Source organism: Xenopus laevis, chromosome 1L, assembly GCF_017654675.1.
Source record: "Xenopus laevis strain J_2021 chromosome 1L, Xenopus_laevis_v10.1, whole genome shotgun sequence".
Taxonomy (NCBI): Eukaryota; Metazoa; Chordata; class Amphibia; order Anura; family Pipidae; genus Xenopus; species Xenopus laevis.
In genome coordinates this window covers 82,222,469-82,246,233 of record NC_054371.1, presented here as the reverse complement: position 1 = coordinate 82,246,233, position 23,765 = coordinate 82,222,469, and the positions used below count along the sequence as shown (strand labels likewise).

The following is a 23,765-nucleotide window of genomic DNA, read 5'->3' as shown; positions in this document are numbered from 1 at the left end:
ATTAATGTCAATCCTGCCTACTTTACCGACAGAAAATGACAGTGATAGCTAGCACTGAAAAGGGTCAATAACAAAGGTTAAATCTAATAATTAAACAGACAAAACATGCTAAGTAAGAAAAATTTGGCATATCATTTCTCTTCATCTATGAAATCCCAAATGACATAACCCTCTACAACAGGCTGATATTATAAGCAAAATGTTTGTAGTTTGTTTCACAATTAGTGATTAGCTTTTTTTTTAGCCAGATGCAGGTTGAACAATGAAAGCAAACACTTCATTGGTTGCCATGGGTTACTGCCAATGTGCAAATTTGCCCATTGCTTATAAATTAGCCAGTAATTTAACATTACTTAATTTCTATTCTCTATCAACATAGAGAAACTATGTTTTTTTAACTCGGTCCGTGCCCCCGTGAAGTTTACATTCTATAGTCCAGTCTTTTTGAGTTGTGAAAGAAGCCAAAATACAACACAATCAAACCTAGGACACCAGTGCTAAACATTACTGTAGCTTTTAGAATTTTCCACAAAAATGGGAAAAATATAAAACGTTGAGGGTATTTGTAGCTCAAGAGTGTTGTTTTGCATATTCAGATTGGATGGATTTTGTTTGGTCACATTATTTTTCTCTTTCTCCAGTGGTTGCACATTGGTAGAGCTGTACTGTGTCAATTATGTTTGGTCAGTGTTGTAAACACCCAATGTCTAAGCCAACATAGTTCAATAAAAATTGTTGGTATAAATTGTATGTGGTTGTTGGGTATTAAAAAGATATGTGTTGTGGGGGTGTTTGATGTATAAAAAGAATAATCAGTAAGAATAACAGTTGTTGTGGTTCCTTTTGTTGGACATCAGATGTTCAATAAAATGTGATGACATCTCTACTGGCAAAATATGCTCTAATTGTGACTGTTGCATTGAAAATGTACAATATTTAAGGCAGTAGAAACAAAAATAAACCCCTCCTATACAATATTTCAGCTGTTTGAAGGTAAGATAAATATTTAACTAGAGAATTTCAATCATAAAATCGAATCCGTAGATGAAAGTATAACAGAGTAGTACCCCATTGTAAACAACTGAAATGGATCTGTTATGATGTGAGAGTTTATAGACAAGTAGTGTTAATCAAAACCTAAGCCTCTAGTTTGAGGTTTATAGGAAAATCCATTCACTTTTTTACTTACAGTATGTCAAAATGTAATTCACACATAAACATATGATAAATGTACTTATTGATATAGCTATTTTAAGATATAAGAACATCTTGATTATAAAAACATCTTGATTATAAGAACATCTTAATTAATAATAACAATAATAATTTGTAGCCATTCTCAGACTCATCCCCACATTCAATCTAGTCTTAAATACTGACAAATATTCTCTTGCTCAAATATATTCACATTGACAGTGATTTTGATAAGAATTTCTGAATTGTATCAGTTCAGAAGCAGGTCAGCAGGGGGTTTTTTGTTGAATCTGAAAAGGTTTGTTTATCTATTTTTGCGTTTGGAGAAAGTAAAACAATATTGTGGCAAAAAAATTACAAAATTTGTTTTTTCCCCATAAATTCTTTTTTTTCCCCTAAGCACTATCTTATTTAAGCACAAAAGAAAATCACATTGTTTCATTAGTTTTCAATGAGGCCAAAAATCTGACCTATTTCAAAAAAGCTGGGAGGGAAGAAACAAACAAATAAGGGGGTTATTTATTAAAGTTTTTGAGGGTGGTTTCAGTAAAAACTAAAATTTTTCAGGTGAAAAAAAAAAAACGTACTATGCCCCAAAGCTGCAAAAAGCTTGAATCCAAAAATACTTCAACTAAAACCTTTCAAAGTCACTGGCAGAGGTCCCTTGTACCATTTAAAGATGTTTATAGCCTCCATGATTTGTTTTTTTTAGTGGTTTGCCCTTGAGCTACTCTACATTTTTCTTCACCGATAACTCGAGCAATAATAATATTAGAGTTTTTCCCCCGATTGCAATCATTTGAGTTTTTTACAATCTAGTTATTTTATATATAAGCAAACATTCAAGTTGTGCGTTTATTCAAGGTAGACCTTTGATAAATAACCCCCTAAAAGAAATCATGAAATCTTCTCAGCCAAACCCCATTGACTTAACCTGAGAGTTTTCATGAAATTTTACATGAATAAGCTATTCAAGTTTTCAAAAAATATCCTTTAGGATATTCACATTAGCTCTACACAAGACTATAAAAGTGGACAGGGTGTTATAAGGGACTATATTATGATAGTGTGACCATTAGACTTTATATGAGCATTTGCAGTAGATTGCCTTGGGTTTAGTGAATATTTTTCAAAACAAATACAAGCTTACAATATAATTAGCTCATAGTATAAAGTATAACATGTCTTTAAATTTAGTAGAGTAACTGCAGAAATTCAATTGGTACTTTTATCTGGTTAACCATTTGGTGGTTAACATGTACATCTTCATAACAAGCACAATTTACTCTTATCCTGTACATTTGCAAAGGTGTATTTCTTGTATGTTTTTAAAAGCATGTTATTACATATTCCATATATTTATTTTATATTTTAGCATTGTTAAGCTTTATTTTTCCTTTGAGAATGACTGTTAAGCACACCCAATGGTTAAGGCAAACAAAGGCTGCAGTGTATATGTTTTAGGTAAATGGGATAATTCAGTTTCACTAAGACCTACCATTACATTTTTTTCTAATTGATTTCAAATGCTCATTATTATCCTGAGGGTTCCCATAATATCTACAATTACTCTCCAGACAGTCTTAATGTTGTTTATTAATCATTTGGCATCATGCCAGCTTTAAATTCCATTAATTTGGTGCACTACAATAAACATATAATTAAAGGAAGACATTTCTCAAACCACTTTATTTGCATTACAGAATTTATGAGAAGGCTATCAAGTAGAGCACGCCATGTAGTTATTGTAAGAACACTACAAAATGCGGAATGCATTAAATGCTTAAATCCGTCTCTGCTGGCGTAGAAAGACATTGACATGTGCATTAAGCTACTATAGTGATCCTTTTAACATTATTTGCTTCAGTTTGATGATCCGGTAAAACGCCATGTAAACTGTTAATTATTTTGTATTTTTGTTTTGTAGCAGATGACTGTGCAGATGTTGTTACTCCTGTTCCAAACACAAACACAGCCACACCCTTTCTGACTCTGAGGAGGCAGGCATGGTTTGTCTCAGTAACACTACAAAATATGAACTTGTTGGCAAAATAATTAACAATAAAAGAAGACACTGAGACCATGCTTTCCTTATAATGGGTGTAGGTCGGCCACAGCTTTATTGAAAAACTTTATTTGTTAAATCATGTATTCTGGTATCTGCTATGCCATAACAAAACCATAAATTCTCAAATGCCAAATGTAAGGTGAACCATGTGAACTTACACCAAATGGCAAGAACATACTTATATAACCCCAACCGATGTAACATACCCATAAAAAAGTAAACTATAAGCACAGAAAGTAACATTTGTACTAATCATTTGCTGTCTGTCACACTACAAAAAGTAAAACACTATCAATTACTGACCAAACAGGCAAATACTCACAACAATAAAGGGAGGAGGGGGGGATAGCTCCAAAGTGTTAAGGTGCCAGGGCAGTATAGAATGTGTCAAGGAAAGGCTTTCCTATTCTTAAATATTAATCCCCCTGCACCTATTTCCCTTATTTTGTCTGGTTTCTCCAGACCTCAAAACCTCTACAACTCCAAAATACCAATTTTCCACTTTTACCTTTCAACTTTTTTGTGGCACAGTAAATCTGAATTGTAGAACTGGTAGCTTTCTTTTGGGGAGAAAAAAAACATGTTTTATTTGCTCACCCCCAAAGAGGGAAGGGTTCATTCAAATGTCAATGAACAGAGTCTTTCTTCGCGACCACCTACAGTTATGGTGAAGCTTTTAAATGATCTGAGATGTTGGGGATGAAAAACGCACCCTTGCAAAATGCACAATTGATTACTGAATTGTTGGTTTCTCTTTTATATTGCAAAATTATTTAGCAGTATGTCAACACTGTAAACCTCTTTACATAATTTTTCCCCAAAGCATGTAAACTGAATATTTTGTCCAGATCGTACAAAAACTTGCCTGCACTGATCAAGTGTTTTAAAGGCACTGAAAATGACCATTTTCTCCTAATTTCTCCTGACATTTATTTGTGAAAGGTCACAGTGTTATATTTACAAATGTTCTATGTTATTAGAAAAATCTGCCATACAATATCATATCTGTTAACAATCTCCGCTCCTCTTCCTAAAATTTAGCTGTTTAATGTGTTTTCACTTTTACAGTCATAGTGGTTTAGAGACTAAATAGCATCTCTTCATCACTTAAAAGGTTATTGGCATTGTTGTATCAAAGCAGTTGGCAGCTGTTGTGGTAAACTTCCCACTGTAATTGTAAGCATTTTTGCATTAGATTTTTAATGTTCTGAGTGCAACAGAAGTGCAAGACTCTCATCTAAAGCAATAAAAAAATCATTTTACTTCTACAAGCTCCTAATTAACTAACATTGGCATAGTAGGACATTTACAGAAATGGATTGGGAATATCAAAAGTAAAGAACTTGTTTTCTTTTTTGTTATCTAACTGATCAATACCAAGGGAATACTACCCCTGACTTTATGACAAATGCAATCTGTGTCCAGTATTAAAAGGCTTCTCTGTGCAGTTTAACATATGTGCCACTTAACCTTCCATGTCTTGATAGTGGATAGAAAGCAATCCAATGCAAGCTAGGCATTTTATGGATGCTTTTCTGTTTGCTGATTACCATTTTGATGGCCTTTTGATGTTCCTAGATATCCGTGGAATACAAGAGTTTTTGGATAGAGTCTCTCAGCAGGGAATGGATGTTGCTTTGCAGAAGGTAGAAAACAACATTAATAAGATGATCACAGGACTCTTTGCTACTATGAGAATAGAAGAACTAAATCGCTACAGGGACACACTAAGAAGGGCCATTCTAGTTATGAGCCCAACGACTGCCAAAGCATTCATTACTGAGGTAAGATTTATTCAAATTTGGAGATGTTTATTGTGAGGTCTGTTTTTGCTGCCTCTTTCTATGCATTCAGAAAGTAATACTGTTAAGGTATTTTTATTCATTTAAAATAACATAATATTTCCAATTGTATATTTCTGACCATCAAACATATTCGATTCAATACTACAGGCCTTGAAATATGAGCACTTGGCCTGTGCCTGTACTGTATTCTATATCATAATATATGGTTTCATGTGTTAGTTTGTACTCTGGTGGGATGCTTTTTGGCTATAGCTGAAATAACATTTAATATTTAGGATTGTATATTTGTGACATCAATCATATTTGATTCAATACTATGAGCACTTGGTCTTTGCCTGCACTGTATTCTATATCATAATATATGGTTTCATATGCCAGAGTATGTACTGTGTGTGTGTGGGGGGGTGCTTATTGGCTGTACTGTAGCTGATATCATAGCTAAAATATTGTGATATAAATAAATTACAAGTAAAAATTACTTCAACTATTCCTAGAATATAGATAGTGGTTGAGATATAGGTATAAACAGAGAAGCAGTGTCATTCTGTGGCTACTAATGCAAATAAAGTTCTGTCTTGCATAAAAAAGGGCATTAACTCAAGGGATGAAAACATAATTATGCCTCTTTATAGGTCCCTGGTGAGGCCTCATCTGGAGTATGCAGTGCAGTTTTGGACTCCAGTCCTTAAGAGGTATATAAATGAGCTGGAGAGAGTGCAGAGACATGCAACTAAACTGGTTAGGAAGGATGGAAGACTTAAATTATGAGAGAAGACTGTCAAGTTTGGGGTTGTTTTCTCTGGAAAAAAGGCCCTTGCGAGGGGACATGATTACACTTTACAAGTACATTAGAGGACATTATAGACAAATAGCAGGGGACCTTTTTACCCATAAAGTGGATCACCGTACCAGAGGCCAACCCTTTATACTAGAAGAAAAGAACTTTCATTTGAAGCAACGTAGGGGGTTCTTCACAGTCAGGACAGTGAGGTTGTGGAATGCACTGCCGGGTGATGTTGTAATGGCTGATTCAGTTAATGCCTTTAAAGGGATACTGTCATGTGGAAAAATTTTTTATCAAAATGAATCGGTTAATAGTGCTGCTCCAGCTGAATTCTGCACTGAAATCCATTTCTCAAAAGAGCAAACAGATTTTTTTATATTCAATTTTGAAATCTGACATGGGGCTAGACATATTGTCAGTTTCCCTGCTGCCCCCAGTCATGTGACTTGTGCTCTGATAAACTTCAATCACTCTTTACTGCTGTACTGCAAGTTGGAGTGATATCAACCCCTTCCCTTTCCCCCCCCAGCAGCCAAACAAAAGAACAATGGGAAGGTAACCAGATAGCAGCTCCCTAACACAAGATAACAACTGCCTGGTAGATCTAAGAACAACACTCAATAGTAAAAATCCATGTCTCACTGAGACACATTCAGTTACATTCAGAAGGAAAAACAGCAGCCTGCCAGAAAGCATTTCTCTCCTAAAGTGCAGGCACAAGTCACATGACCAGGGGCAGCTGGGAAATTGACAACATGTCTAGCCCCATGTCAGATTTCAAAATTGAATATAAAAAAATCTGTTTGCTCTTTTGAGAAATGGATTTCAGTGCAGAATTCTGGTGGAGTAGCACTATTAACTGATGTGTTTTGAAAAAAAACATGTTTTCCGGTGACAGGATCCCTTTAAGAATGGCTTGGATGATTTTTTGGACAGACATAACACCAAAGGCTATTGTGATACTAAACTCTATAGTTAGTATAGGTATGGGTATATATAATTTATGTGAAAGTATGGAGGGGTGTGTGTATGGATGCTGGGTTTTCATTTGGAGGGGTTGAACTTGATGGACTTTGTCTTTATTCAACCCGATTGAACTATGTATCTATGTAACTAAGTTAAGGGAAGGACCTAGTGGCAGTAGTCAGTCTTTCCTAGTCAGTAATATTTTTACCAGTACAGTGCAAATTCACAGTTATCCATAAGATTGCACTGGGGTTAATGGTTCTTTGGAGGTCCAAAATTCCTATGAACAATACTACTCAAGATATTAGATCTTGAGTTTGATTACCTCCAGGATATCCAGTTTCTCTAGTTTTCAAACACAGACCATGAAAACATATGGACAAGTATATGGAATTTCTAATAAATCTAATGAACCAGAATAGCTATACATCTATATTGCCCTGTGCTACAGTATTTGCTTCTCAGTTCACTTTTTTTTAATAAGCAAAACTTGCAGTTGCATAGGGCATTTGTAGAACTAAACAAACATAGGAGTTCAATAAATAGAATCTAATGAAATTAATTACATAGGAGCACAAAGGTATTTTAATTTAAAAAGTGGTTAGGATAAGTAATACTTTTGGCCTTCAAAGAGAGTTGTTGAAGCCTACCTAGCAGTATAAAACTGCTAGTATCTCAGAAACAGCTAGAAAACAGTCTATAGATGTAAATCAATGTATGTTTAAAAGTTCCTTTGTGATATGAGGAAGTTTATGGAGAATAATAGTGCGAAAAGGCAATAAGGACCTCTAGCTGCTGGGTATACAGCTTCTCTCTATGCAAATTCATCCCCTTGAGTAAGAAATACAGATTTTAAGTTAGTAAAACACTTTTTTTGCTGCATGTTTAACATTTTTCTTTACAGTTTTAAAAATGAATTAATTAATACAGGATAATTGATCTTAGTCAGGATCATGGGACCTTTGGTCAGGTAATGTCCTTGTGGTTCAGGCACTAAACTTTGACTTTCTGTGGTGCTGGGAGTTACTGTGCCTGCAATGTGCTGTGTATAGTACTGTGTGTAATTATTAGAAGTCTAAGAAGAAAATAATATTTATAGGTATGGTTATGGGATCCCTTATTCCAAAAAGCTCCAAATTACTGAAAGTCCTTCTTCCATTTTAAACAAATAATTCCAGTTTTTAATAATTATTTTCCTTTTTCTGTGTAATAAGGAAACCGTTCCTTGTTTTTGATCCCAACTAAGCCACATGCATCCATATTGAATCCATTGGAAATTCAATCATTTTTAATGGTTAAATCATTTTTAGAAACGTATGGTGATCCAAATTACAGAAAGATCTAGGAAACTCCTAGTGGATGATAGATCCTATATCTGTGTAAAATAATTATACTTTTATTTACTTGAGATCTAAAATGCATTGATGCTTTTTTCATGCCTCAATAACCCTGGACAAGACAATACAGAAGTGGAACATAGTGTGGATTTTGACAAACGAAAGCCATAGTTCTGGAAACTGATAATGAATATTATTTAGAATTATCTATAATATTTTTTTGCAAAGGCTTCAGTATTATATCTTAACTGCAGGACCATATAATTTGCCAGAAACATACAAATATATATGGTGTGTGTTTTTCAGTAATTTTTTTCATTCTTGTGGTAACAGCCTTGCAGTGGTACTATCATCGTGCTGTCCCTGTACATGAATTACTCAAGGTTATTCTAGACATAAATTCATGCTAAATTGAGCCCTTGAAGTTCATGACACATTCATATAATTGGTAAGCAAGGAATAAACAAAGACTGCACTGAACAAACAGTCACATAATGCAAGGTGTACAAACATTTGGTTTATCATAGACATAATACAGAGGGGCTTATTTATAAATGTTGCGCAGTGCAGAATGATTTGCACAGTGAAAATATTTGCCTTGTGCATGGTTATATTTATAAACCTGGCGTAGAGTGGTGTATTAATGCGCAAACAGAGTTGCAAGTTTATTTATTCACACTGCAAATGTACATAAGGGCTTTTTAAATATGGTGTAATCGCAAATTTGTAATATGTATGCACACACTCTGCGTTTGAGTTCAGGCCCAGATTTGTGGCGAGGTCACAAAGGCCCGGGCCTAGGGCAGCAATATTTTAGGGGCTGCTTCCTATGGAGCACTGGGGACTCAAAGCTCCCCAGTGCTTTGTTGCTAGAGAGCGTGTGTGCTTGCTCGCACGCCCGCCTACGCGAGGTTGGGAAGAGTCTGAAGATGAGCTGGAGGCATGCTGGGAGCGGGGGCGGAACTGCTGGTCCTCCAGTACCCAGAGCTCAAGAGCGCAGCTGCACCAGACTGCCCTGATGGAGACATTAGCAGATTTCCAGTGGGATCGGCCGACTATATGCCCAATATACCCAATATGCCGAGAAGTCACAGGGGGGCGAATTGTCATGCCGACAGACCCCTGAAGGCTGAGTCTCCAGATAATCATAGGTATCCGAACTGCAGAAACACCATATTCCTTTTGTCGTCTTGCGCACGCATGCTGAGAAGGGGTTGCGCCGGCCCTGTTAATACCAAAACTTTGGTGGTGGAGAAAATATTCACAAAACGGTTTTTGCAAATTGCAAATTTAAATTACTGTCAACTATATGACCTTGCACAGTCTCAAACAACCATCTCATTTGCGATCCATTTTAGGATATTTTTGCTCAATGCAAATTTGCAGAGTACAGACAGATGGAACAGCAGTACAATCTTTCAGCATTTTACAGAAACGGCATTTGATCTGATGTACAAATGGAACTACGTGTCAGACTTGCCCATCTCTCTTCATGATCTGGTTATTCTCAGTGTTTGGAGGCTGTGGAATGGAGAAACTTTATTCACACATGATGGACATGCCCAGTGGTTCCATTCTGGTAAATGGTGGAACACAAAATATCAGCAGTATTTTACACAAAATTTAAATTAGCTGAACCACTGTTAACGCCCTAAAATAAATTGGTATGTATAAAATGTTCCCTATAGGCTCTATTTGTAAGAGTAACACATAAGTGGGAAGTTGCGACCCCCATCTTGACCATGAAATGTGAGAAGCTTCTCTATGCAACCTAAAGCTTTCTAATTTCCACCATACATAGGTGTAACTATTAGGGATAGAAGATGACCTTGCCCCTTATAAAAATCCAAACAATTGCTAAGATTGCTCAAGCTCGATGCAAATAAACTGATGGCAATCAGTCTACAGACCCCCCCCAACAGTAAATGGCATACAACCCTGTTTTCAAAAAAGTTGGGACATTGTATAAAATGTTAATAAAAAGACAATTAAATGATTTACATAGTATTATAGTAAGTTACTGTAGTTTGAAAAAAGATAACCGTCCATCAAGTTTAACATTTTAAGGCCTCTCCAATTTGCCTCAGAGGGGAAAAAAAGTCTTCCTGGCTCCAAGATGGCAATCGTACCATTCCCTGAATCAACTTGTACTATGAGCTATCTTCCATAATCCTGTATTTCCCTCACTTGCTAAAAAGCCATCCAACCCCTTCTTAAAAGGATCATCAGCCAGAATCAGCCAGTATGACTGATTTAGGGAGAGAATTCCAATGATTTGGTAATCATGTAAAGCCTAAAGACAACATATCAAATGACAAATGTTATTGTTTGAATTTAATGCCATCAACATGTTAACAAAAAGTTAGGATTTACCACAGTGTTGTATCCCCTCTCCTTTTAAATAATACTCTGTAAATGTTTGGGAGCTGAGGAGACCAATTGCTGTAGTTGTGGTAGTGAAATGTTGTACCATTCTTCATGGCTGATTATTACATTCTGATTTTAGTTGCACTGTTTTCTGTGCTTCCAGGTAGTAATTATCTGTATTCATTACTAATCAGCCTTATATTATATGATATTTATAGTCTATCTGTACTGTATATTGTGAGTGGGTCCCTAAGCTCAGTAATTGACAGCAGCAGAAGATGGGGAGCTACTGGGGCATCTTTGGAGGCACAGATCTTCCCTGTTAAAGGGCTGTGGTTGCATTGGGTTGTTACAGAAGCCCAAAACATAAAGTACAACATTTCTAGCTACTTCTTTATTTCTCCTGTAACAGTTCATGTTCTCATGTGTTGTATATGTCATTTTATAATGTTCCAAGTGTATTCATGGTGTTAGAGGTCTGGACTGCATGCAGGCCAGTTTAGCAGTTTAAAACTATGTTGTTGTAGTATGTGCAGAAGGCAGTTTGGCATTGTTTTGCTGAAATAAGCAAGGCCTACCATGACAGATGCTATCTGGATGGAACATATGGTGCTTCAAAATCTATAAGTATCATTCATTATTATTGGTGCCTTCCCAGATGTGCTTCCATGACGTGTGCACTAATTCACCCCCATACCATCATGACTGCTGGCTTTTGAACTGTGCACTGATGACAAGGCAAATGGTCCTTCTCCTGTTGGCTGTGTTCTTTGTTCAATATCTAGCGTCAATATCAAACCAGAAGACAAAACCAAAACTGCTGGTAAATTTTTGTTTTCTCGGATACTTAATTCCATCTGCTTGGTTCTAAAGAAGAAGAAGGTAGTAGATGAAATTATTCTATTCAACCAAACCACTGTACAATAAACTTTCTTACACACAGCTACTGCCTAGGTGCAAATTAGCTTAGAGTGGTAAATGAGACCCAACTACTGATTCTACAGATACAGTTATCTCTCTGTTCTAAACCCAGGGGGAGGTAGGGTGTATTAATGGAAGAATTACAACAATGATCAATTATTACTTCATAGTAAAGAAAAGAAAAGCAAATATACATTTATTTCAAATCAAAACAATAACTAGAGTATAGTTTCAATATAAGCCAAGCCCATATTGAATCTAGGTATTGACTCATAAACTACAACCTGACCTATGGTATTTAGTTCTGGTGCTGTAAATTCAATACAGACTGTGCTTGATGACACTTTCTGCTCTTACCCTTGATTGATATCCACATTAAGATGATTAAACGTGGCTCATCGACTCTGCATTGTATATTGAATCAATGCATTAAGGATTATGGCTAAAGCCTAGTGCCTACCACTTACAATACAAGGTAAGGTCATAAAACAAAACAGAACATTTCTCTGCTAATTGTGCCTCTTATATAGTTAAAGATTCCACGTTTGACGTGTATTTGTTTTTGCTCATGTTTATGTATTAAAATATCCCACTAAATAGCAGGAATAACAATACGCACAATTAGGGGCAGATTTATCAAAGGACGAATTTCGAACTGAAATATACTTCTAAATTTGACCATCAAATGGCTATACTTCGACTTCGAATATCGAAGTTGACGTTTTTTTACCGAATTTGTCCATTTTGTGGTTGAAGTAAAATTGTTCGATCGAACGATTAAATCGTTCGAAGCAAACGATTTCAGCGATCGATCAAACGATTTTTTTTTCTACTACAAAAAACTTGTATTCATTAGATGCATTAGAAGGTCCCCATAGGCTAACATAGCACTTCAACAGGTTGGCAAACTATTGAAGTTGAAGTTTTTTTTAAAGAGACAGTACTTCGATTATCGAATGGTCGAATATTCGAACAATTTTACTTCGAGTCGAAGTCTTAGTATGTTATTCGATGGTTGAAGTATCCAAAAAAATTACTTCTAATTTTTTTACTTCGAAAATTCCCTCGAATTCCCTTCGACCCTTGATAAATCTGCCCCTAAGTAAACTAAAACAAAACAAAGACAGAGAAATACTTACTGGTGAGGGTAGCAATCCTTATAGGTTTCTTAACTGTACAGACTGCCTGAAAGCAAAATCTAAATTATAAATATGTCTTGTGAATGAAAAATATGGCTTACTGCATAGAGAAACTAGGTAAAAATAGAAAAGGCCAGGAATTACAAAAAATAAATAAAATATATATATAGAGAGAGAGAGAGAGATATATACACACATATATATCTTTTAAAATTCATGATCCGCTCTATCCTTTGTAAACCTAGTAAACATACTTGCAAGGTTCTGTAAAGTGTTGCGCTACAGCTAAAATGGATAGAAATGCATTGTTTTTATTTGTATTTGTCTGGACATTGCAGTGCTCTCTGTATGTTCCTCTGTAGTGAGAGTTTTGCTTACTATCAATGATACCCTGACCAACGGTGATGAGCCTTAGTACTGTAGATCTACTATTGTGCTCTATGCTATAAACTTAATACCTATCTTGCTGAATATTTGTACTGTGTTGAAAGTGCTTCTCTAAATGTCAGAATCGGAGTATGAGCATATCACAAATATCACACTTGATATTGTTCCACTTATAACATTATGTTTTTGGCTACAGTTATTGGGTTTGATGATGATGTATCTAATATGTATAATATATCTATTTTTAATATGTTTGTTGTGTGTATTGCCTCACAGGTAGTGACCTATTACTGTCACATACTGTAGTCATTACCTGTTTCATGATTTATTTCCACCACCAAGTGTTTTAACCAGGGTCGACTGGGGGGCCCTTGGCCCCCTCTGGCCCCCCTACTGTGAGGCGCCGATCGGGCCACACGCATGAATGCGCACACAGCGCACATGCGTGAGAAGCGGGCGCATGCGCAGACGGCGATTTACCATTCCTATATCAGAAGAGGGGTCTGGCCCGGCGGGGGCCCATGAGGGCCGGGGCCAGTCCGACACTGGTTTTAACGACAAATTTAGAAATTATATAAAATCCCATATACTGTATATTGTGACAAGCTGGCTTGACTGTACACACAGTTTTACCAATTAGTTATGGTAGGTAGGTAAGCATAGGATCAGGAACATACAGACAGGGACACCATATCTTCAGGCAAAAACACAAGGTTTATTCAGGCAAAATGTATTGCAGTTGAGCAGGCACTCAAGGACCAATCCTCCACACAAATGTGTAAAAGAAAAAAGTATTTTTATTCTGTACTCATGGCCTAGCCTTACGCATTTTGTATCTCCACAGACTTGTCTGTGGAGATACGAATCGCATAAGGCTCTGCCATAAGTACCAAATAAAAATACTTTTTTACAGTGTATTACCGGCAAACCTAATTTTCTGCTTGATAATTTGTGATGACCCTTAAACTTATCTTCTCGACAGCTACTCAGAGCCTACTGAGCTTGTGAGTGTCGCAGAAATGGGCGTCATTTCTGCGGTGAAACAAGGCAACAAAAATCACCCATCCCTAAACAGGCAGCACCCCCAGCCCCTCTGGGAGTTCTTAACACAGACAGGTAACGTTCCTTCTCTGTGCCCTGCTCCAAGAGACCTTCCTAACACTCACTACAATTAAATACTTTTCTACAGGACAGCCTTCCTGTGGAAAGTGGGCTTCAATATGAGAACTGAACCACTGGAATGGATTGTCTGGCTTGCCTGTTCCTTCCAGAACACTATAGCTTCCAGGGCCAGACAGCAATATCCTTTTAACAGAGAAACCGTTCACTTTTTAGTAATATCTCCCTTGCAGCTTGCTTTGTACAGATTGACCAAGCACCCACAAGCGATTTGAGGAGTAAGAGTGCGGGTACTTTAATATTCAAAATTATTATATATTATATACACTCTTTTGGAACTTGAACAACAAAAAAATCAGTGTTTCTAGGAAAATCAGTGTTTCTAGGAATTGAACTACATTATTATGGACCGATTATAAATGAAAACCGGCGGAGCTCAAAGATCCTACCCACACTTGGGATTGATTAAATTAATGATTGATTATTTTTAAGATGATGCTTAGGAACTTTGGAAATCTATTGTTAGCTGACTAGTGGTGACAACTTAATCTGCTTGGCTAAGGTTATTCCTTTTATTACTTTCCCATGATATTTCTGGATTTAGTGCATTTGTGCATTACTAGGTGTGAGAAAACAACCTCGGAAAAGATTAGGATCATTTGTGTCTTTAGTAGGAATACTCAGTTTCACAAACTTGCTTTCCAAATCCATTAAAATTATATATTGCACAAAAAGCAGTGGTCAGAGAAATTGTTGTTAACAGGAAGAAAAATAGAAAAAAGAAGATAATTCTCAGCTGTGTGTACAGAGATACTTGCATTGTACCTTAAAAAAATTAATTTACAGAAAAGGAGAAAATTAGTAATAGATTATAAAACAGTTTCTGTAATTTCTGAGCTACTAGATGCTTTTATTGCTATGCACATCACAAGGGTAGATTTAATATAATCTGATATTCCATTATTAATGTGATAATCATATTTGCATGTGCTGAACATTATTTTATGTGTCTATGAACCATATAATAGAAACAGCTGCAGAAACATTGCAGAAACACTGAAGATCAAGATGCATTGTTTATGGGCTAGGACATCTGAATGACACTTAACTCCACTAAGTTTGGGAAAATCCTCTTTGGCCAGTATATAAAGGTCTTGCAAATAAGATATTTCTACAATCCCTTAAATCCACATGTTTGAATTTAAAATGATTTCTTATCTCTGTTTAAACCACAGATAAATGATGAATAAATACACAAACGTTGAGCTGAGCCTACACAAAAATAAAATCCTGCAAACAAATGTACAGTACTGGGGAAAAATATCTGACATGACTTTTCACACTAATAACTGATGAGTAACACCAAAAATGAAAATTAAGGAAAACACCATATATGTTATAGTTTTATCTAATTTATTGATTATAAGCAACAAAGCACAACACAGGACAAGGGGTATGTAGCTAATCATTTGCTGTTGAAGGGCCAATTTTAAGCAAATAATTCTAATTTTTAATGAATGAATGAATTTTGAATTGAATTATTTCCTTTTTCCCTTAATAATAAAATAGTACTGGTATGGGACCTGTTATCCAGGATGCTCAGGGCCTGGGTTTTCTGGATAATGGACATTTCCTTAATTTGGATCTTCATACCTTAAGTCTAATAGAAAATCATGTAATCATTAAATAAACCCAATAGGCTGGATTTGCCTCCAATAGAAATTAATTATATCTTTGTTTGGATCAAGTACAGGGTAAAAGAAATAATTTTTATAAATTTGAATTATTTGAATACAATGGGGCCTATGGGAGACTGCCTTTCTGTAATTCATAGCTTTCTGGATAATGGGTTTCCAGATAATGGATCCTATACCTGTACCTTGATGGTAACTAAGCTCCATGAATCCATAATGGTGACAAAACAATCTGACTGGTTTATTTAAATAGATTCTGACATGGAGCTAGATGTCAGTTTCCTATGTGCCCCAACCATGTGACTTGTGCTTTGATAAACTTTAGTCACTCTTTACTGCAGCAGATTTCAGATCCTGGACTTCCTCTGCGGAAGGATTCAGCTGTCTGAGCTTCATGGGCTAATAGCACTGCTGGTACTGTCCTGTTCAAGTGGGTGAACAGGCAAAATTGATTATACTGCCTCCAAATAATTTAGGGAGGCTTCAGTCATTTCTCTTACAGCTAAAATTCACTGTGGGAACCTGTCCGTGTGTCATTAGTTACAATTAGTTTGTACAGTAAAAGGATATATTGTGAATAAAGTACCCCTCTTGTAAAAATATAAGAATATTATGGCATAAGTTACCAAGGAGTTAATATTTTCCAACAAGTGGTACTTTATTTAATATAATACACATGTTTCAGTGAGGCATGTGACATTACTAAGCTCCAATTATAAATTATAATATCAATAAGCACCATTTAAAAGGATACTATTTACAGGATATTCTTGGCTCTTGTGTATTATAAGCCATGAATATCCTGTAAATGATATCCTTATAAACGGTGACTAATGATGTCATCAGTTATAAACGGTTAGTAGTGATGTAATTTTTGTCACATGACTCACTAAAAGTTGTGTATTATAATAAATAAAGTACTCCTTGTTGGAAAATATGCGGATATTAGAAATGACCTTGGAGTTCCATGACATGTATAAAAGCACTCTGCCTTCGGCCTCGTGCTTTTATATGGTCATGGAACTCCTCGTGTATTATAATATCCTTATATTTTACAATAAGGAGAAACCCTGTTTTGCTATTATATGACTTGTGTCATATTGACAGTACATTGAGTTGGAGAAAACAATAGCTTATCTGAAAGCAAATGTAGTACTGGCTCCTTCTGAAGGTACCGAATTAGGCAAAATGCATTGAGATATGCCTACCAATAATGCATATAAAAATACATTTGTTGGTTCAAGAATAACATTTTTAACAGTAGAGAGAATTATTTGCAATGTAAACCATGTAATGTAAAAATAAAAACTACAAAATGAAAATCATGACAGAATCCCTTTAATTAATGCTTAATCTATTTAAGGGATGATGATCCAAATTATGGAAAGAACACAGAGTCAGTAATTTTTCAGTCAGCTTTATCAGGAACCAATTAAGTTGCCTATATGTTTTTGGAGTGTTGATGGAAACATGAGTACCTGGAGGAAGCACAGGATATACAGTACAGTATACACATTTTGCAGACAGAGCCCTGGTTGAAATTAAACCTGAAATCCTTTGATGGGTCACATCTGGCCTTCGATTAAGGCCAGTTTTAACACAATTAATAACACAAGTATGAAAAATTAAGATGTACGTTGCAGAATATTTTACTGAACTTGGTTATCGCTAAACAGGTTTAAAAAGTCTTTAACAGCAGTTCAGATGCTTAGAAAATATAAATTTTTCCTCTTGTTAAAATGATTTAATAAGCTTTAAAAAATGCTAGACCTGATTTTCATCTATTTTTAATATTTTACAAAGAAATGAAAACTTAAAATTGATTTGTAAATATTTTTTTAAAGCACAATCTCTATATTAAAACAATGTGAAAAAAATGTGAATAATTGTTATTTATGTACATATTCTGTATTTTATCAAACTCTATTTTTGAAACACATACACAGTGCCATTTATAAATTATAAATAAGCATGACAAAACAATATAATACCAGCAAAAATTATGTGGCCATAATCCCTTAGCGCATTCTTTGAGAATTTACAGATTCTCAGTTCCAGCCCTTTAGATCCATTTAACTGAAAAGCATTTTTTGTACTATCTTGCTAATGACAAATTACCTTTCCAGATTAAATTATTCCGGTTTTTCTTCTGTGTGTAGAAAATGGCCATAATTACTTTTAATGTGACATTCAATATAGCATGTGTTTGTTCTGTTCTAAAAAGATGAAGTGACTTGTTCTTTGTTAAAATATAAATTCATTGTGAATATACTGGAGAACTTTAATAAGGTTTCTGGTTAAGCTATTTCTCTGCTGAAAGACTATTGTATTTTAATCTTTGCGACAACTATCATTACTTTCGCCTTTAGCTTATGGTAAAAGTCAGACAGGATATATGGTTCTCTCCCCAGCTAAAGAACTGAAGAGAATTTGCAAAGGAACTTGAACTACAGATATTGTGTGCAAAAGTTGTTGGAGTCAACTGTCCTGAAAATTTGTAGTCATGTGCTCTGACATCATATAAAGACCCACTTGAACCACAACCATAATTCCCTTGGTTGAAGCTTAACCATTCAATTTATAGTTACATAGTTAAATTGGGTTGAAAAAAGACAAAGTCCATCAAGTTCAACCTCTCCAAATGAAAACCCAGCATCCATACACATACCCCTCCATACTTTTTACACATAAATTATATATAGTTTAGTATAACAATAGCCTTCGATATTATGTATGTCCAAGAAATCATCCAAGCCCCTTTCAAAAGCATTAACAAAATCAGCCATCACTCGGCAGTGCATTCCACAACCTCACTGCCCTCACTGTGAAGAACCACCTACATTGCTTCAAATGAAAGTTCTTTTTTTCTAGTTAAATTGGGTTGAAAAAAGACAAAGTCCATCAAGTTCAACCTCTCCAAATGAAAACCCAGCATCCATACACATACCCCTCCATACTTTTTACACATAAATTATATATAGTTTAGTATAACAATAGCCTTCGATATTATGTATGTCCAAGAAATCATCCAAGCCCCTTTCAAAAGCATTAACAAAATCAGCCATCACCCGGCAGTGCATTCCACAACCTCATTGCCCTCACTGTGAAGAACCACCTACATTGCTTCAAATGAAAGTTCTTTTTTTCTAGTCTGAAAGGGTGGCCTCTGGTATGGTGATCATCTTTATGGGTAAAAAGGTCCCCTGCTATTTGTCTATAATGTCCTTTATTGTACTTGTAAAGTGCCTTTTTTCCAGAAAAAACAGCCGCAACCTTGACAGTCTACCCTCATAATTCAAGTCTTCCATCCCTCTAACCAGTTTAGTTCCATGTCTCTGTGCTCTCTCCAGATCATTTATATCCCTCTTAAGGACTGGAGTCCAAAACTGTACTGCATACTCCAGATGAGGCCTTACCAGGGACCTATGAAGAGGCATAATTATGTTTTCATCCCTTGAGTTAATGCCTTTTTATGCAAACCTTTGTTTGCTTTAGTAGCCACAAAAAGCTTTCCTACCACTGACATCAGACAAACTGGCCTATAGTTTTGAGGCTGAAAACAGGATCCTTTTTTTAATAGCGGCACCAAATTAGCAATTCGCCAGTCTCTTGGCACTATGCCAGACCTCAATGAATCCTGAAAAATTAAGTAAAGAGTTTTGGCAATCACAGAGCTAAGCTCGCTAAGTACCCTGGGATGAATACCATCTGGCCCCGCACCTTTGTTTATCTTAACATGTTATAGTCTCTTTTTGATTTCCTCATGTGTGAACAATGCACCATTAGTTGTATTACTAGAATTGGGACTATCAAGAAGGAAACCTTCATTAACTGGTTCCTCATTTGTGTAGACAGATGTTTTCATCAACCAGCTGACCCCCCTCTGATATTAAAGGTCCCACCCATTCCTGCTTCATTTTTTTTATTAAAATATTTAAAAAATAATTTTGGATTTTTTTTTACTGCTTGCTGCAATATCCTTTTCCATATCAATTTTAGCTTGCCTTATAGCTTTTTGCATGATTTATTGGCCTCCTTGTACCTTATAAATGATTCGGCTGTCCCAGATAACCAAAAGGCCTTAAAATAACGTCTTTTCTTACCCACCTCAATACCAACAATTGCATTGAACCAAAAAGGTTGTGCTTTGCAATGACGTTCCTTGCTTATAAGGGGAATATACTGACATGTGTATTTATTAAGCAGCATTTTAAAGACTTCCCATTTTTGTTCTGTGTTTAACCCTGTGAAAATCATAGATGTTGCATAGATGCCCTTATACTGTCTGCACGTCTGAAATTTTGTGTTTTAGTTACTCCCTTATAGAATTGCTTCAGAATCTCAAAGGAGACCATGTTATGATCACTATTCCCTAAATGCTCACCCACACAAATGCTAAAGATTTGTGTGTTTTGCTTCGCCACTTCAAAATGGGTGCCGGCGTCAAAGTTGACGTCGGCACCCAATTAAAGTCAACAGGCATCCGTTAATCGCCACCGGCAGTGAAACACTGCAATTTGCTGTGAATTTGCACCTGGCCTAGGTTCTTGAATGAGCTGGAATAAAAAGTTGTCATTCAGCATATTTACAAACCTACTAGCTTTTTCTGTCTTGGCAACCCCCTTACCCCAGTCAATGTCTGGATAACTGAAGTCACCCGTAGCATCAACTTGATCCAGCTGTGAAGCCGCTTGTTATCTGCAAGAGTATCTGGGCTTCATACTCGTCACTTATATGAGGTGGTTTATAGCATATGCCAATGATAATTCTCTTTGTAACCTTTTGCCCTGTCAGAATCTCTACCCAAAGGGATTCTACACCCTCACCAGTGCCAGCTATGGTTATTTCTTTAGTGCATGGCTTTAATTCAGGCTTTACATACAAACACTCTCCTCCACCCTTTTTAATCCCTCTGTCCCTCGTAAAAAAGGTGTAACCATTTAGTTACAGTCCAGTCACATGTTTCATTCCACCTGGTCTCATTGATACCCATTATATCATAATTTTTAGAGCATGTAATTAATTCTAGGTTTCCCATTTTACCCATTTGCCAGCATACAGCGGAGGTTACTACTTTTACTTTTGAAATTTGCGTTACTTAGTGGAGAATTATGTTACCCCAAAATGAACACTTTAGCAACAGAACTCTGTCTGTTAATTGGCTCATGTAAATTGTATGATCCCAGGGGGCAGCCCTTATTTTTTAAAATGGCAATTTTCTATTTATGATTACCCAATGGCACATACTGTACTACTAGAAAACTATATTATTATGAAAATGTTTTATTTACATGAAGCAGGGTTTTACATATGAGCTGTTTTATGCAATATCTTTTTATAGAGACCTACATTGTTTGGGGGTATTTTTTTCCTTTAAGTTAGTATTAGTCTGTTTTCCTTTTAACAGAGGGACCTCCTTAGCTGGTAAACTGTATGCCCCCTTACTCCTCCCCCATGACCCCGTACTAATCCCACTGCCCCGTCCACCCTAGCTTCCCCATAATTCTTTATCGCACCCACCTTGCAAACCATCATGACTGTATAGATTGCACCCCAAGGAAAAATCAGCCCAGTGCTCTAGGAACCCAAGCCCTTCATTCCTACACCAAGACTTGAGCCACACATTTAGCTCCCAAAGCTCCCACTGTCCTTCTAAACTTGCATGGGTAAAATTTCAGAAAAAAAAATACATTGGAATACCTTGATATTAGAGCCTAGATCCCTGAAATCACTCTTTAAGGTCTTCCATCTACCATTCATTTTGTCATTAGTACCGATATGCACCAAGACAGTTGGGTCATGCCCAGCCCCACCCAATAATTTATCTACCCGGGCAACCACATGCTGAACCCTGGCACCAGGTAGACAGCAAACTGTTCGGTTGTAGTGATCCGGATGACAGATTATCCTATCCACTTTCCTAATAATTGAATCCTCTACAACCACAATCTGCTTAGGCCTGACTGCTCTCCTCCCCACCACTGGTCTCCCAGTAGTGGGCAGGAGAGCAGAGAAACTGGTCTCCCAGCTGTTAGAGAGATCAGCTCATCTTATTCACACAATCTGGCAAATTTGTTGAGATGTATAAACTCCGGATCAGCCTCCATTTTCCTTTTGCCCATCTTAGATTTTCTGTCACCCAGCTAGCTGCCTCAACATCCTGCTGCTGTTCTGTTCCCTCAAACTATCTGGTCCCGCTTGGTCCTGCTCAGTGAGGAAGAGACCCCTTTCAAGAGAAGTGTTGCAATTTGTTGCAATTAGTGCTCTAACTCAAGCCTCCAAAGTGGCAATTTGCTTACAACCACCACAGAGGTAAGCATTTTAGATCTCTTGTTCCAAATCTGCATACATATGGCAGAATGTGCACTGAGTCGGACCTTCAATCTTGCTAGCACTCATTATCGCAGTTAAAGATCAAAACAGGAATGAAAAAAAATTATTTAGGATTTAAAACAAACTTTTGACCTAGTTTGAACCTCCTTTAGTTTTAAACTCTGGTGTTGGTAACTCCACTTACAGATCCCCCAATTAACTCCTGTGTTTGTAACTCCACTAACAGATCCCCCCAATTAAAGCAAGAGCAAGAACTTAAAAACAGCTAAACCCTAAAACAAGCTCCACTGGAGTCCCAGAGGTTCTATTTCTACAAACTGTTCAGGTGCAACTACTCAAACCCCACCCCCTCAAACTGAGGGAAAACTAACTGCAAAGTAAAGCAGGTTGTGACAAACTTGCTGTGAGCACAATGGCACACCAATTTTAGCTATTTAGCACCCAAAACAGAAAAAAAACCTATAAAAAAATGAAACCACAGTATTTAAATATAAAACCTTACAATAAAATAACAGTTAATAACAATTATTTATCCTTTTCAATTGATTTGTTTGCTTTTACTTGCTTTATTCAGTCACCAGCCTGTTTGTAAGCCTGTGATTAGCCTTACCTGTAGGTAAAAGAAGTGTGATCTAGCTGTAAGATGTTCTCTGGTTTGTTTTATCCTGGAGCTGTAGCTATTTAAAGAGCTAAGAAAAGCCCCAGACACTTAGGATGTCATTTTCTAAACCTCAAATTTATCTGGTTGGGCTTTTTGGGGCAAAAACTCGAATTTTTCATGGAAAAAAACGAAAAAAAATTTTGAATCTGAAAATCTGCCCCATCTCAGACCTGTCGAGGTCATGTATAAGTCAGTTGGGGATATCCCTATCCCAATTTGAAGATATCGTGATTTGCACTGGGTTTAGCCTGACAGTCCGATAAATTCTGGATTTTTGGACAAAAACGCGAAAAAATCATATGATCCAGGTTTTTGCTTGATTTTATGGGGTTTTTTTCCGATTCGATTTATACAAAATCAAAATCAGGCATGGGAGTATGGTCAAGCTTTTTTTATTATTATTTTATTATGAGATACATTCAGATTTTAGTAAATCACCCCCCTGAGAGTGTGGTTTTTTATTTATGTTGTGAATGATTGTTTGCCCTAATTGTGCCTCTGGGTTCTATTAAAAGTATAGGAATTTTTGCTAATTAGACTGCCAGTTGTTTGCTGTATTAGGGAAATCAGATGTATGAGCTTTCACATCTTCTTTTTGAGTTGTCTGTATGAAATAAAACATAAGGAGTGAAAAACAGATCTGTCCTGTTTCACCAATAAATTCTGAATCTGCTGAAAAATGTGTGAACCTGCTGAAAAATTACTCAAATGGCCAACAATACATGAAATGCAACAAGCATTTTTTTTTTCCACACAAAATATCTTGACGTAAAACCATGAAGGTGATTTTATTACGACTTTTTCTCATGTTTTTGCAAAAAATTATTTTGATGGCGAAAGTGGAAATCCGCTGTGCTTGATTCATTTGGAATGCCATGTACATGTCTATTATTTATGGAATATTCTGCCATTGTATATTAGTGGGCATATTTATATTATATGTGTAAAATTAAAATAGCCAAAAAAAAATGTTGTAAAAAGATGTGTAAA

The 23,765-nt window shown here is 36.2% G+C and overlaps 1 protein-coding gene across 5 annotated transcripts in view; it reads left to right on the top strand.

The window, feature by feature from the left end:
* Window positions 1–23,765, top strand: part of grid2.S (glutamate receptor, ionotropic, delta 2 S homeolog) — a 612,233-nt gene that overhangs the window by 253,407 nt on the left and 335,061 nt on the right. For all 5 annotated transcript variants that reach the window (XM_018252173.2, XM_018252166.2, XM_041590791.1 and 2 more), the window contains one exon: window positions 4,841–5,046. In XM_018252173.2, the coding sequence (XP_018107662.1) occupies window positions 4,841–5,046 (206 nt within the window). The remainder of the gene's footprint in view (window positions 1–4,840; window positions 5,047–23,765) is intronic.